The 15,741-nt window shown below is 43.2% G+C and overlaps 1 protein-coding gene across 1 annotated transcript; it reads left to right on the top strand.

The window, feature by feature from the left end:
• Positions 1–1,305: 1,305 nt before the first annotated feature.
• LOC311099795 (zinc finger protein Gfi-1b-like) lies at positions 1,306–11,921 on the top strand. The gene is made up of 7 exons (XM_084140544.1): positions 1,306–1,504; positions 2,177–2,283; positions 9,485–9,655; positions 9,821–10,050; positions 10,233–10,370; positions 10,544–10,709; positions 11,235–11,921. The coding sequence occupies exons 2-7, from the start codon at positions 2,184–2,186 to the stop codon at positions 11,411–11,413; spliced, it is 984 nt and encodes a 327-aa protein (XP_083996670.1). The 5' UTR covers positions 1,306–1,504; positions 2,177–2,183; the 3' UTR covers positions 11,414–11,921.
• The last annotated feature ends 3,820 nt before the right edge of the window (positions 11,922–15,741 follow it).

Raw genomic sequence — 15,741 nt, 5'->3', positions numbered from 1 at the left:
AGGATCACATGATTCCATCCGGGTCATTAGGAGGGATCAGTCAATTAATTATACTCGTGAGCAAACACTAGGCAGTATACACTCTTTCAGTTTATTTGCCAACTCATAGAAGTAGTATAAGAAGAAAATGGACTACTTCAAAAGGAGATTGCCTCAATGGCACTCCCCGTGCGCTCACAGACGCCATAATGGGACATTAACAAACATGATATCTGTTTCATTCTCTATGGGAGGCTCCTGCATGAGAAAAATGTATGGACGAGAAACCGCCACGTGATGTCGCAAGTGTGCCTCCTCACTTCATTACGTTGTGAGTTCATGCACTGAAAAATCGCATTTTGGCAAGATACAGTATATTAGTGTAGCTTACAAAGATGACATTCATTGTTTTACTGTTATTGTAACACAAAATAACTTAATTGTATTTGTTTTATTCAAAATAATGTTTTCGTTATTTTCAACGCACTGATCCATGAAGATACGTCTTTATGACAGTTGGATAGAATAGACCAGGGTTCTTCAATTCCGGTCCTGGAGGGCCGAAACACTTCTGTTTTTTATTTCTACCTGGTAGTTAATTGCACTCACCTGGTGTCCCAGGTCTGAATTAGCCCCTGATTAGAAGGAGAGGATGAAAAACAGAGGTGTTTCGGCCCTCCAGGACCGGAATTGAAGAACCCTGGAATTGACCAACTGTCTGACAAAAGTTCTGAGAAAAAAATCTAGGCTATGTCAGTAACTGATGAACAGCTACACAAAATACAGTCCAGTGCAAACAAGACTGTGTAAACATGAATAATCGGAGACTGGTTTGGTGTGTGTATCTATGGAGGTGCTGGGGCCTAGTTTTGCTTATTTAAATCTTAGGCACCCAAGACTATGTATTGGCAATTTCATTTACACAACAGAGAGATTGTAATGACTACTGTAAATCTTGTAAATCAAATATTGCAAGTTGTAGGGTAAGGAGTGAAACTTTTGGATTGGATTTAATTTTGTTTCTCTAATCGATTTTAATAGATGTAAAATATTCTGTAATTGGTGAAATGACCTTTGTTCCTTCCAATTTGAAAACCATTATATACCAAACAAAATATAATAATGTGGATGACATGATGTTCAAAAATTATTTCAATTTAATTTGTGAACTATTTGAAACTTAAAATCGTTTGTAACAGTTCGAGGAGTTGTGTCTAGGTTAATTTATGTTATTCTACGCAAATTTCCAAATGCGAGTTGGCGCTCTCATTGGTTGAAACCACAGTCAGATTCCTACAGAACAGTATCTGATTGAAAATCAGGGAGGGGAGAAAAAGAAAGAGAGCAAGAAGTGCGATGTCTTACAGTGGTTTGGTTTCTGACTTTTGCGAAGGGATTTTGGGAAATATGTATTCTTCGACTGATTGGATATTGTTTTAAGACTGGGGGGAAAAGTAAGCTAGCCTTTGCCAATATATAGTAATACAACCACTATCCTACCTAACCTACTTTTTATACACGAAAGGTAAGTGCAGCAGGTGTGTAATATTATAACGAATTTTTCCTGTAACATAATTTATTTTGTATTTTTATTGATAATTCGAATAAAGAAAATTACGATAGATTCATGTAGGTTATAAATTAATTAATGCATTTTACAATTAGCCTATCCAAGTCAGTGATGTTTTAAACATCACAAGCCTATCATATGCTTTTGGAACGAAAACGTTCTTATTTTCTGTCTTTCAAAGCGTTATATTTCATGATAGGCCTACATAGATAACTCAAATACTGATTGATCATTCTGTTGTATTGGATTTGACAGCATATTAATTTGTGGCATATTCTGGGAATTAGTTAGTATGGCTTGGTTATTTTAAATGTACAATTCATGTAGGACTACAGTTTATTTATACTATATTTAAAACAGTGTTAGCATAAAGTCAAACAACCTACCTAAACTGAATTTACACATCTGACACAATTTGTCTAAGAATAATGTAATGATAATTTATTTAGCCTATTATTTCCCTCGCTCAGAATCGCTCCATCAAAAATGTTATATCAGCCTACCTAAAAATCTTGAACGTTCACAGACTCATAAACTGCATTATAACATGCTAGGCCTAGGCCTCCAAAATACCTAAAATATGTTGAGTTGCGTATAAGCATTTGCCATAATTATCTTTTCCAACAGCGTTGTCATGCCACGATCCTTTTTGGTGAAAAACAAGAGGTGCACATCTTACAATGTGCACCGATCTCACGAAGATGAAACCGAACCGAGGGACCCTGAATTTACAAGTAAGAATGTCAAGATTATTATGGAGACACATCAATACTTTTACAAGTGTATAATGATTTGCAAGTTATTTCATGCATTGCCACAGTTTATAATTAATCAATTGACACAATGACAAGTTTACGTTTGCTTGTAATTTATTCACACCCCTGTGCATCATAGACATCAGTCATTTTTATATTATCTGCACCAAAATAGGCTATTGCAAAAAAAAAGAAAAACAAATGACATTTATTTGACTTGAGGAAAGTTAATACATAATGATGAGTTGCAGCATGCAGTGGGACTTTTCTAAATATATGTTAAACATCATCATAGAAAATAAATGAAATTGAGGACAGAGGCAACACCTGTTGGACTATTAGACGAAGTATCGTCCAAAGCAAGGGAAAAATGCTAAGACTGTTATTGATGGTCGGATTTGTCAATGCGTTCACAATTCACTGAATTCCTTGAATTCATTGTAATTAGCCTATTGAAACTGAGCGGTTAGGGCCGGTGTCAAGGATATGCAAAAGATACATCTTTATTGGACGTATGCGACACCATTCTTTCACGGGAAATACCATCATTTTGTGTTTTGTTGATGGTGGAAAACACTGTCTCAGGTGCTGCTCCAGAATCTCCCATAGTGTTCAATTGGCTTGAGATCTGGTGACACACATACACTTTAAACCCTTTGAGACCCCTCTTTCAAAGTCATTGGCCGTGTCCGAATACCCATACTAGTGTACTATACTGAAGAAAAATGTAAACGCAACATGCAACAATTTCAAAGATTTTACTGAGTTACAGTTCATATAAGGAAATCAGTCAATTGAAATACATTTATTAGGCCCTAATCTATGGATTTCACATGACTGGGCAGGGGTGCAGCCATGTGTGTCCTGGGACGGCATAGGCCCACCCACTTGACAACCAGGCCCACCCCTGGGGAGCCAGGCCCTGCCAATCAGAGTGGCATTGTGTTGTGTGGCAAAACTTCACATTCTAAAGTGGCCTTTTATTTTTTTGTCATTTAGCAGACGCTCTTATCCAGAGCGACTTACAGTTAGTGAACACATATTTTTTTATACTGGCCCCCCGTGGGAATCGAACCCACAACCCTGGCGTTGCAAACGCCATGCTCTATCAACTGAGCTACATCCCTGCCGGCCATTCCCTCCCCTACCCTGGACGACGCTGGGCCAATTGTGTGCCGCCCATGAGTCTCCCGGTCGCGGCCGGCTGCGACAGAGCCTGGATTCGAACCAGGATCTCTAGTGGCACAGTTAGCACTGCGATGCAGTGCCTTAGACCACTGCGCCACTCAGGAGTACATTGTCTGCAGCACAAGGTGCACCTGTGTAATGATCATGCTGTTTAATCAGCTTCTTGATATTCCACACCTGTCAGGTGGATGTATTATCTTGGCAAAGGAAAAACGCTCACTAATAGGAATGTAAACAAATTTGTGCACAAAATTTGAGAGAAATATATGGAAAATGTCTGGCATTTTTTATTTCAGCTCATGAAACATGGGACCAACACTTTACATGTTGCGTTTATATTTTTGTTCAGTGTACATACTTAAACTGCATACTCATTTCAGTGTTTGCTCTAATGTACAGTACCAGTCAAAAGTTTGGACACACCTACTCATTCCAGGGTTTTTCTTTCTTTTTACTATTTTCTACATTGTACAATAATAGTGAAGACATCAAACTATGAAATAACACATATGGAATCATGTAGAAACCAAAAAAGTGTTAAACAAATCAAAATATATTTTATATTTGAGATTCTTCAAATAGCCACCCTTTGCCTTGATGACAGCTTTGCACACTCTTGGCATTCTCTCAACCAGCTTCACCTGGAATGCTTTTCCAACAGTCTTGAGAGAGTTCCCACATGTGCTGAGCACTTGTTGGCTGCTTTTCCTTCACTCTGCGGTCAGACTCATCCCAAACCAACTCAATTGGGTTGAGGTCGGGGGATTGTGGAGGCCAGGTCATCTTATGCAGCACTCCATCACTCTCCTTCTTGGTAAAATAGCCCTTACACAGCCTGGAGGTGTGTTGGATCATTGTCCTGTTGAAAAACAAATGATAGTCCCACTAAGCCCAAACCAGATGGGATGGCGAATCTCTGCAGAATGCTGTGGTAGCCATGCTGGTTAAGTATGCCTTGAATTCTAAATAAATCACTGACAGTGTCACCAGCAAAGCACCCCCACACCATAACACCTCCTCCTCCATGCTTTACGGTGGGAAATACACATGCAGAGATCATCCGTTCACCCACACCGTGTCTCACAAAGCCTTGGCGGTTGGAAACAAAAATCTCAAATTTGGACTCCAGACTAAAGGACACATTTTCACCGGTCTAATGTCCATTGCTCGTGTTTCTTGGCACAAGCAAGTCTCTTCTTCTTATTGGTGTCCTTTAGTAGTGATTTCTTTGCAGCAATTTGACCATGAAGACCTGATTCACACAGTCTCCTCTGAACAGTTGATGTTGAGATGTGTCTGTGACCTGAACTCTGTGAAGCATTTATTTGGGCTGCAATTTCTGAAGCTGGTAACTCTAATGAACTTAACCTCTGCAGCAGAGGTACTCTGGGTCTTCCATTCCTGTGTCGGTCCTCATGAGAGCCAGTTTCATCATAGCGCTTGATGGTTTTTGCTTGATGGTATTTAACACTTTTTTGGTTACTACATGATTCCATATGTGTTATTTCATAGTTTTGATGTCTTCACTATTATTCTACAATGTAAAAAATAATAAAAATAAAGAAAAACCCTTGAATGAGTAGGTGTGTCCAAATTCTTCACTGGTAGTGTAATTCACTTGTCTTTTCCAACTCATGTGTTTGACAACAGCTGAAAATCAGATAAATTGATGCACTGTACCAAAATGAACGAATAGCGGGAGTCAATGCAATCGCGCATTAGATGATGCATTGGAAGTACTATTTTCGAAATTTCACATACTATAAAACATTATTTATTTTCGCAAATACAAAATATTTGGCATGGGTCCTCAGATCCTCAAAAAGTTATACAGCTGCACCATAGAGAGCATCCTGACTGGTTGCATCACTACCTGGTATGGCAACTGCTTGGCCTCCGACCGCAAGGCACTACAGAGGGTAGTACGTACGGCCCAGTACATCACTGGGGCCAAGCTTCCTGCCATCCAGGAAAAATTTGTCTGGTTCATCCTTGGGAGCAATTTCCAAACGCCTGAAGGTACCACGTTCATCTGTACAAACAATAGTACGCAAGTATAAACACCATGGGACCATGCAGCCGTCATACCGCTCAGGAAGGAGATGCGTTCTGTCTCCTAGAGATGAATGTACTTTGGTGCGAAAAGTGCAAATCAATCCCAGAACAACAGCAAAGGACCTTGTGAAGTTGCTGGAAACCGGTACAAAAGTATCTATATCCACAGTAAAACGAGTCCTATATCGACATAACCTGAAAGGCCGCTCAGCAATGAAGAAGCCACTGCTCCAAAACCGCCATAAAAAAGCCAGACTACGGTTTGCAACTGCACATGGGGACAAAGATCGTACTTTTTGGAGAAATGTCCTCTGGTCTGATGAAACAAAAATAGAACTGTTTGGCCATAATGACCATCGTTATGTTTGGAGGAAAAAGGGGGTCGCTTGCAAGCCGAAGAACACCATCCCAACCGTGAAGCACAGGGTTGGCAGCATCATGCTGTGGGGGTGCTTTGCTGCAGGAGGGACTGGTGGACTTCACAAAATAGATGGCATCATGAGGAAGGAAAATTATGTGGATATATTGAAGCAACAACTCAAGACATCAGTCAGGAAGTTAAAGCTTGGTTGCAAATGGGTCTTCCAAATGGACAATGACCCCAAGCATACTTCTAAAGTTGTGGCAAAATGGCTTAAGGACAACAAAGTCAAGATATTGGTGTGGCCATCACAAAGCCCTGACCTCAATCCTATAGAAAATTTGTGGGCTGAACTGAAAAAGCGTGTGCGAGCAAGGAGGCCTACAAACCTGACTCAGTTACACCAGCTCTGTCAGGAGGAATGGGCCAAAATTCCCCCAACTTATTGTGGGAAGCTTGTGGAAGGCTACCCGAAATGTTTCACCCAAGTTAAACAATTTAAAGGCAACGCAATCAAATACTAATTGAGTGTATGTACACTTCTGACCTACTGGGAATGTGATGAAAGAAATAACATCTGAAATAAATAATTCTCTCTACTATTATTCGGACATTTCACATTCTTAAAATAAAGTGGTGATCCTAACTGACCTAACACAGGGAATTTGTACTAGGATAAAATGTCAGGAATTGTGAAAAACTGAGTTTAAATGTATTTGGCTAAGGTGTATGTAAACTTCTGACTTCAACTGTATTGTCACGCTTGTTTAATGACGGGTCAGACCAAGGCGCAGCGTGATATGCGTACATGTTTATTTTAACTGTTAAACACACGACAAAACAACAAAGGAAACGAAACGTGAAGTCCTAAGGTAGACACACAACTAACCTTACACGGAACAAGATCCCACAACTAGACAGTGCCAATAGGCTGCCTAAGTATGGTCCCCAATCAGAGACAACGAGCGACAGCTGCCTCTGATTGGGAACCACACCGGCCAACATAGATCCACACATACTAGAATATACAACATAGAACATACACAACAAAGAATATACACACCCTGACTCAACATATAAGAGTCCCCTGAGTCAGGGCGTGACAGTACCCCCCCCTCAAAGGTGCGGACTCCGACCGCACAACATAAACATAACAGGGTAGGGGCCGGGTGGGCATTCCGCCTCGGAGGCGGATCCGGCTCGGGGCGTGACGACCTCTCACTCTCCGCCTCCCTGTTGCGCCCCTGGTCTGTTCTGGACCTCGGCGCGCTACTTCCCCTCTCCTTCCTCCCACGATACGCCAGGCCCTGTCTGGACCCTGGTGTGGGAGACCCCGAACCTGGAGAGGGGTGACGTCATGGTCTGGACTGGAGCCGCTGACCGGAGCTGGACTGGGCACCGGTGGAGCGGACTGCTCTGGCTCCGGAGTGGAGCCGCTGACCGGAGCTGGATCAGGCACCGGTGGAGCAGACTGCTCTGGCTCCGGAGTGGAGCCGCTGACCGGAGCTGGACTTAACCCCGGTGGAGCGGACTGCTCTGGCTCCGGAGTGGCGCAGCTGACCGGAGCTGGATCAGGCACCGGTGGAGCGGACTGCTCTGGCTCCGGAGTGGAGCAGCTGACGGGCACGGGCCGTGCCGGACAAATGCACCACTGGTCTGGTGCGAGGAGCAGGCACAGGCCGGACCTGACTAGGAACACGCACCACTGGCTTGGTGCGAGGGGCAGGAACGGGCCGGGCCGGACTGGCGACGCGCACCACTGGCTTGGTGCGAGGAGCAGGAACAGGCCGGGCCGGGCTGGCGACGCGCACCACTGGCTTGGTGCGAGGAGTAGGAACAGGCCGGGCCGGGCTGGCGACGCGCACCACTGGCTTGGTGCGAGGAGCAGGAACAGGCCGGGCCGGACTGGCGACGCGCACCACTGGCTTGGTGCGAGGAGCAGGAACAGGCCGGGCCGGACTGGCGACACGCACCACAGGCTTGGTGCGAGGGGCAGGAACGGGCCGGGCCGTACTGGGAACACGCACCACTGGCTTGGTGCGGGGAGCAGGAACAGGCCGGACCGGACTGGCGACACGCACCACTTGCTTGGTGCGAGGAGCAGGACTGGGTTCCTTTATTAACCCCCGCTCCTTCTGCTGCCTAACCAGCTCCTCTCGCCGTGTCTCTACTCTTTCCTTCTCCCTTTCAGCCTTCTGTAGCGCCTCCCTCTGACCGAATAACTCCTGCTCCCTCTGAACCAATAGCCCCCGTAACATGGTGGCCTCCTCTCCTAACCTGCAGATCCGCCCTTTAACGGCCTCCTGCTGCCTCGTCATCCACACCGTGTGCCCCCCCAAAACATTTACTTGGGGTTGCTTCTCGGGTCTCCGTCGTCGGCACTGTTGGGGCCGTTTCTCCTCTCCTACCTGGGCATCCTCCTTCATCGCCTTCCGATAACGGACGGCTTCCCCCTCCGTAATTCTCCCCCACCCGAGGAGGACATCTACTAACATAACCTCCTGTTGAGTCCCAGGCGTTTGCTCCTTCTCGGCACGCTGCTTGGTCCTTGTTTGGTGGGATCTTCTGTCACGTTCGTTTAATGACGGGTCAGACCAAGGCGCAGCGTGATATGCGTACATGTTTATTTTAACTGTTAAACACACGACAAAACAACAAAGGAAACGAAACGTGAAGTCCTAAGGTAGACACACAACTAACCTTACACGGAACAAGATCCCACAACTAGACAGTGCCAATAGGCTGCCTAAGTATGGTCCCCAATCAGAGACAACGAGCGACAGCTGCTTCTGATTGGGAACCACACCGGCCAACATAGATCCACACATACTAGAATATACAACATAGAACATACACAACAAAGAATATACACACCCTGACTCAACATATAAGAGTCCCCTGAGTCAGGGCGTGACATGTATATACCAGGTGGTGTATACCAAACCCCCCCCCCCCCCTTTACGCTGCTGCTACTCTCTGTTTATTATCTATGCATAGTCACTTTAACTCTACCTACATGTACATATTACCTCAGTGAAATGCTTGTAAGTAAGCATTTCACTGTAAGGTCTACACCTGTTGTAATCGGCGCATGTGACCAATACAATTTGATTTGATTGATTTGATACTATTTAGTACGCTAGTATGGGTATTTGGACATGGCCACTGAGATCTCTTCTTCTAGCCATGATAGCCAACATAATTGGCAACTGGACATTTTTATACATGACCCTAAGCATAATGGGATGTTTTAATTGCTTAATTAACTTCGGAACCACAGCCACATCTGTGTGGAAGAACCTGCTTTTAATATACCCTTTATCTATCATTTACTCAAGTGTTTCCTTTATTTTGGCAGTTACCTGTACATTTATGTACACTTTCACAGATAAACTTTTTTGACTTTATGTTGAGACTCAATTAATCATATTTACAATTGTGAATTGACAGGTACTGGTACTTTTTTTATTTTGATATTTTCTTACTTTTTAACTCTCCATTGTTGGAAAAGGTCTCTATACCTGTTGTATTCGGTCCATGTGACAAAAAACACTGTATTTGATTTGATCTCGTCAGAACTAAAGAGTCCAGAGTCTCCAGTCAGGCCTCAGTCACTGGGTCAGCCCACTCATCCTGACCCCTATTCTTACATGAAAAATGAGCAGGAGCCTGAACGACCAGTCCCCTTTCACCCTGACCCAACAGGACACCCTGGTACCCCTGCTCCACGGCCATACTACTTATCAGGTGAGAGACCCTCCAACTGGGCTGGGATGTTTTGAAGAGACAAAAACTGTTGGGAATAGAATAGAATATAACCTTATTGGTCCTAAATGGGACAGCATATGATTCAGAAGGTTTTTTCAGAGGAAGTGTTCATTGAGTCAATTCTCATATTACGTCTACCCTCAGAGGCTCACATGGCAGAGCTCCCTGCCTACTACAAGCCCTCCTACACCTGGGACTCTGTACCTGCACCCTATGACTTTCATCAGATGGGCTTCCCCCCCTCCCTCATGCAGCACTCCAGCAGCCTGTTTGGGGCTCACGTCAGCAATAGCCCTGAGCCCCAGCAACCTCTGGACTGCAGCACACACTACTACCCCACCTCTGGAACTTATCACTGCATCACCTGTGACAAGGTACATATGCAGGAGTGGAAGAACAGCTTTCTCTTTACACTGTGTAACTGACAATAGCTAATGGGCCTATACATAATTAGACTGCCACAACACGTTTAAAAGACTACACATTGATATTGTGACTTTTTGATAAGCTCCTCCTAGCCGGTTGATAACTTCCCTGTCCCCCTCTGCCACGGCAGGTGTTCTCAACCCCTCATGGTCTGGAGGTGCATGTCAGACGCTCCCACAGCGGGACCAGACCGTTCGGCTGCAGCATTTGCAGGAAAACCTTTGGCCATGCTGTCAGCCTGGAGCAACACATGAATGTTCACTCACAGGTACCCACAATGCACAGTGTCCTGTTGGAGATGGTTAAGGAGACAAGACAGACAACCAGAGATGTGTACTCTGGCACATTGTCCAAATTGCCCTAAGTTATGTGTATACTTTCATGAGAATGATCATATTTGACATGAGATGATAAATTAAGTACATATTTCTTTAAACAAAGGAAAGAAGTTTTGAATGCAAGATGTGTGGAAAGACATTCAAGCGCTCCTCCACCCTCTCCACCCATCTACTCATCCACTCAGACACCAGACCCTACCCCTGTCAGTACTGTGGAAAGAGGTTCCACCAGAAGTCGGACATGAAGAAACACACCTACATCCACACAGGTGAGGAGAGAAGAGCATCCACAGAGCACCAAAGTTAGGGATCCAACCACTGATTTGAGTGTATTGTAATTTCTCAGAAAACTGAAAGGCAACGTTAGTGATTGCCTCACACTGTAGTTCTCTGCTTTCTAGGTGCTTTTAACATGAATTGTTTCCAAGAGTAATATAACTCCTGATGAATCAGAAAAAGAAACTTAAACAAATGTCCATCTGATTTGCATATCTGGTTTTCCTACTTTGCCGAGGCCTCTGTGAAATGAACTCTGTGCAGGCAGAATATGTCTCCAATGAATGTTTGACAAATCTTAACAATGGCATCATTCTTTCCTCCCAGTCATTGATACTGACTTTACAGCACAGATATACCTCATGCGTTACGTTATCTGTTTTTATACTAGATGGGAAATGCAAAATATTGCTCACGTGTACAGCAAGAGCATCAATACAAAATGAAACTGTGATATTTGATTATGATAGATATGATAATGCCACAGTTTAAACATGTTTTTGTATGTGTCTATTTAGGTGAGAAGCCCCACAAATGCCAGGTGTGTGGCAAGGCGTTTAGCCAGAGCTCCAACCTCATCACACATAGTCGTAAACACACAGGCTTTAAGCCCTTTGGCTGTGAGATCTGTGTCAAGGGCTTCCATCGCAAGGTGGACCTCCGCAGACACCATGAGAGCCAGCATGGCCTGAAGTGAAGAGGGTGAAAACAATGGATGGAGAAGAAGAGGAAAATGTGCCTTAGTGGTGAGCATCATGGTACATCATGACACAAAATGGCCACTACGGACACAATAATCTGTTTTACACGTACCACATTGAATCTTATCCTTCTTGTGAAAAGGCATTTTTAAGTCAATCAGAGCCAGCAGCTAACCAGCAGAAAATAGACAATGCAAATGATGAAGATACTTTATGAAAAAAGTATTTGCTATCACTTAAGGAGGAACAGCCCTTTGGAATAAAATCTAATTCAACTGATATGCATCCTTTGGGTGCATTACTGAGGCCTTTAAAGTCAAATGTGAAGAGAGATAGGTCTCATGATTTTGTTGCATAATGTATTTAAGAAAAAGCTTTATATGTTCACAAAGAGTATGTGTGTGCCATTCATACTGTATTTATAAATTAATCTTATGTCAAATAAAATGAAGCAATGGTATGAATGAACAAATGCTCTCCAAATAAATGGTGAGATTTTATTATAATCCTCGTAATCATTGTGGTTTGTGGAGAAAATAAAACTCACACTCCGCCCATATTTAACATAATCATACATTCACTCTCATGTGACAAATTGACAAACAATGTGAAGAAGAAGAAAAAAAACTGTCAAAAGGTAAAATACAAGCATTGTGTTAGCTTAGTAAGATGAGATGGCTCACAGTAAGCCTAGTCTTTATGTGTGACCGTTTACTCATGGCGCAGGTTGCATGCAGACTGTCTTCCAACTGGCTCTGTAGCAGTCCTCTGCAAGGCTGAGCTCATGTTGCCTGGGTCTGAAATATATTGTATGACCAGTCAGAGATAGTGTCAGGCTTAATTCAAATCTATACCTGGAACACCATGCAAATCTCAAGTCCACCAGGTTCTCAAATGTCACACAGACAGAGGAATGGACTGCCCATGCATGTCATGATGCTCACCAAAGAGCGTAGAGGGAGGAAATACAAAAAAGGTTACAACACATTTTTTTCTCATTCTTGATCAATCCCCCCAATGCTTCCGAAATCTCAGAGTCACTAATATACTAAATTCCCCATGTATGATGCAGTTCTTCACACCCGTAAGCAAAGGTCTGCCCATTCGGCTTAATCTCTAGTTAGTCACAATGTTGGTCTTCAAGTGGGAAGAAGAAGTGTATTCCCTCTGTGTTATGATATTGGATATACTATATAACAACAGACAGACAGAGGATGTAGTACTCAAACACCCTGTCCCCATACTGTACCACACCCATCCATTCTGACAGATTTGCTTCGACAAGCACATTGCACTTCTCATGAAGACACCACCTTCATCCAGTTAGGCCATTTAAGCTGTTACAGTCAAATCAGAGAATGTCTTAGTTAAATCTGTCAAATACTGTATAAGTACCTGGCCAAGTACAACTATGGGTTAAATCAGGTTTTGAGGTTTTAGGCCTACCACTATCCCCAAATGTTTGCTAATTTCTAACAACAATCTATTCAAGTCCCACTGTATGCTGTATAGGGTATAACAATTCTGGGAACTTTCAATAAATTCCCTAGTGTTCCAGAAATCCTGGTTGGAGGGTTCCAGATTTGCCTACAAAACAGATTTCAACCTGAGTTAAACCACCAAATTAACACACACAGAGAAATTGGCAGGAAAGGAATTTTCAGTGGGTGAAAAATACAACACACATACATGGTCACAACAGCAGTATGAGTTAAGTTACGGGATTGTTACAGAAATCAGTGTCTTGGTGCAGAATGAAACGTACAGCCTGTCAACTGTCTGGTACAGTTGGTAAACAAATCTGTGGTGCCATGCAAATTAGTGTTTATATTACCCAGGCAACAGGGTCCGTTGTGCTCAGGAGGAACAGTTAGGGTTGCATCCTGGTGTGAGGGTACAGAGCAAATCAAAATCCTGCACAGGCAGCCAATGGCAAAGAGAGGAGCAGGACGGGCGGGCCTAAACAAACAGGACATGGGTCCTGCATTGGAGGGGTGGGGCCCAGACTGTAGCCTTGGGGGAAACTGGGGAAATTTGGGGACCAGGTCCACCCACACGCACCTGATCTGAACTTCCCTTTTCAACATTCGCATACAGGTGTGTGTCTGTGCTTTTTATCATTTAGTACAACACAACGCAGGGTTTTAAAACAACACAATATAGTAACGTCTCACTAGTAATTATATATTAATTATTGTATGCTTTTACGCTCTCTCTCTCTCTCTCTCTCTCTCTCTCTCTCTCTCTCTCTCTCTCTCTCTCTCTCTCTCTCTCTCTCCTCCCCCTCTTCATTTGCATCTCCTGTGCTGGCCTGGGGCACTGTGGTATCCTAATCCCTCAATGAACTAAACCATACGTGTCTCTGGAACTTCAATGTTAAACTGTCCAGTCAAAATAAAGCTAAAATTTACATCTTTAAACACTTCCAGCTCAACAACAATCTTAAGCTAAATCAAGACAAATTATTTTCCCCTCATTTGAACTTGAGGCATCCACAGAAAATTAAAAAAATAGGTGAAATAAAAAGTAAAATGTATGTTAAAACTACAAGATAATGAAACAAAAGGTGAAATTAACAAAGCAAACTGCTTTCTTTTCAATCGTGCAGCACTAATTTGTCGAACGGCCCATGCCTGCTGCCTTGCCAGCAAGCTTATGGAGGAATCAGATACCAGAAACCGACTTAACACTGACAAACACATTAACAGAAAACAAGAAAATAAAAATCTATTCCACCCACCCGAGACCCTGTAAAGCATAAGAAAATTATGGCACATACATCTGCACACACTCTCAAACCTAACCACACCAAACTCAAGCTCTCACACACACACACACACACACACACATATACACACACACACACACACACACACACACACACACACACACACACACACACACACATACACACACACACACTGGGTGGGATGGCTCCCTTTAGTAACAGTGGGTTGTGAAGCTCAGTGGAGTGTGACCACAGGGTGTGTGTAGGCCAGAAGATGGTGCACAGAGTTGAATTTGTCTTGCAAATGAGTATGCAAAATATCCCTGGTCTGTGCTCCGGTAAAGGGGTGGAAGGTGGAAAGGTGTGCCAGCCTGAGGCTAAAAGCTAGGGGAGACATGTTGAAGAACGGATATCTCCCATGGGCTGTTCTATATAATATGTACTATTTTATGGGAAACCCCCACTTAGGACACTTTAATTAGCAGACACTGAGTATGTACTCTCAGTCTCAAGCAATGGAAGCCATAACATCCATGTGCAGTCATATAGTATCATATTTACAGTTAGCAATGCTTGACATAGAAAGGCCATGGAAAGTATGAATTAAAAAGAAGTTACACATCCCTAGCTATATGAACTGCCCACTCCCAACCAGCTGAAGGACAGAGACCATATCATCCATGTTTATGACATCAGAGCCAGGTGCTGGTATGAGATAGAGATAGAGACATAGAGAGGGAGTGGAGTGACCAGGCCAAGTCTAACACACACAGATTACCAAAGAAGTGAAGATAAAAGACAATCATTATTTCAATCCAGGGAGTGGATTATTTGTTTGTGTAAAGCATCAAATTAGAGGTAAAGTCATGCTCTTCTCCAGAACTCAGCTGGGAAAGCTGAAGAGGTAAAACATTGAAGAGGCATGAAGCTTGATTTTATCTACTTTTGCTAATACAACATTCATATCATCCTTTGGTTAAATTAATTTGGCCGTTACATGTTTATGTTTAGCCTTGAATCTCAATGCTATTGGACTAGTGAACTAAAGAAGAAGCCAAACTGAGGCAGCTGTCAGCAGCTTTCTTCCTTTTGCCCAGGCACAGGAAGTAGGTCTCTGATCACATGAGAGTGGCGGGGTGGTGATACCATTTGAATGACAGTTAGCAGGGGGAAGAGTGGAAAACATATACTGTTTATCTTGAGTCACATAATATTTGCTTATATTGCCCTTAAGGCACAGAAGTGGGACTTTAAAAAAGTAAACAGAAATGTATGAGTGTATTGCCTTATACAGATTACATTACACTTGAGGGAGGACAATTGCACAAACTGTTTGACAGGTTCTAACAGCAAGACCAGATCACTCCTTTTGCAAATAATAAGGAAACCCTGGGGGCAGGATCCCAAATTGGAGTTTAGCGTAAAGTAAACTTTTAAAACGGTGATACAACCGATAGAACATTTAAAGGGGGCAAGAGAAAATACCATTTGAATGACAATTAGCAGGGGGAAGAGTGTAGTGGATCAGAATGACAATTATGACAGCAGCCATCTTCGCCACAGCTCTGAGGCAGTTCGTCATCCAAAATTGGCATT

Source organism: Coregonus lavaretus (assembly GCF_964263955.1).
Source record: "Coregonus lavaretus genome assembly, chromosome: 24".
In the NCBI taxonomy this organism is placed as follows: Eukaryota; Metazoa; Chordata; class Actinopteri; order Salmoniformes; family Salmonidae; genus Coregonus; species Coregonus lavaretus.
This window is presented reverse-complemented; position numbering and strand designations above follow the sequence as displayed.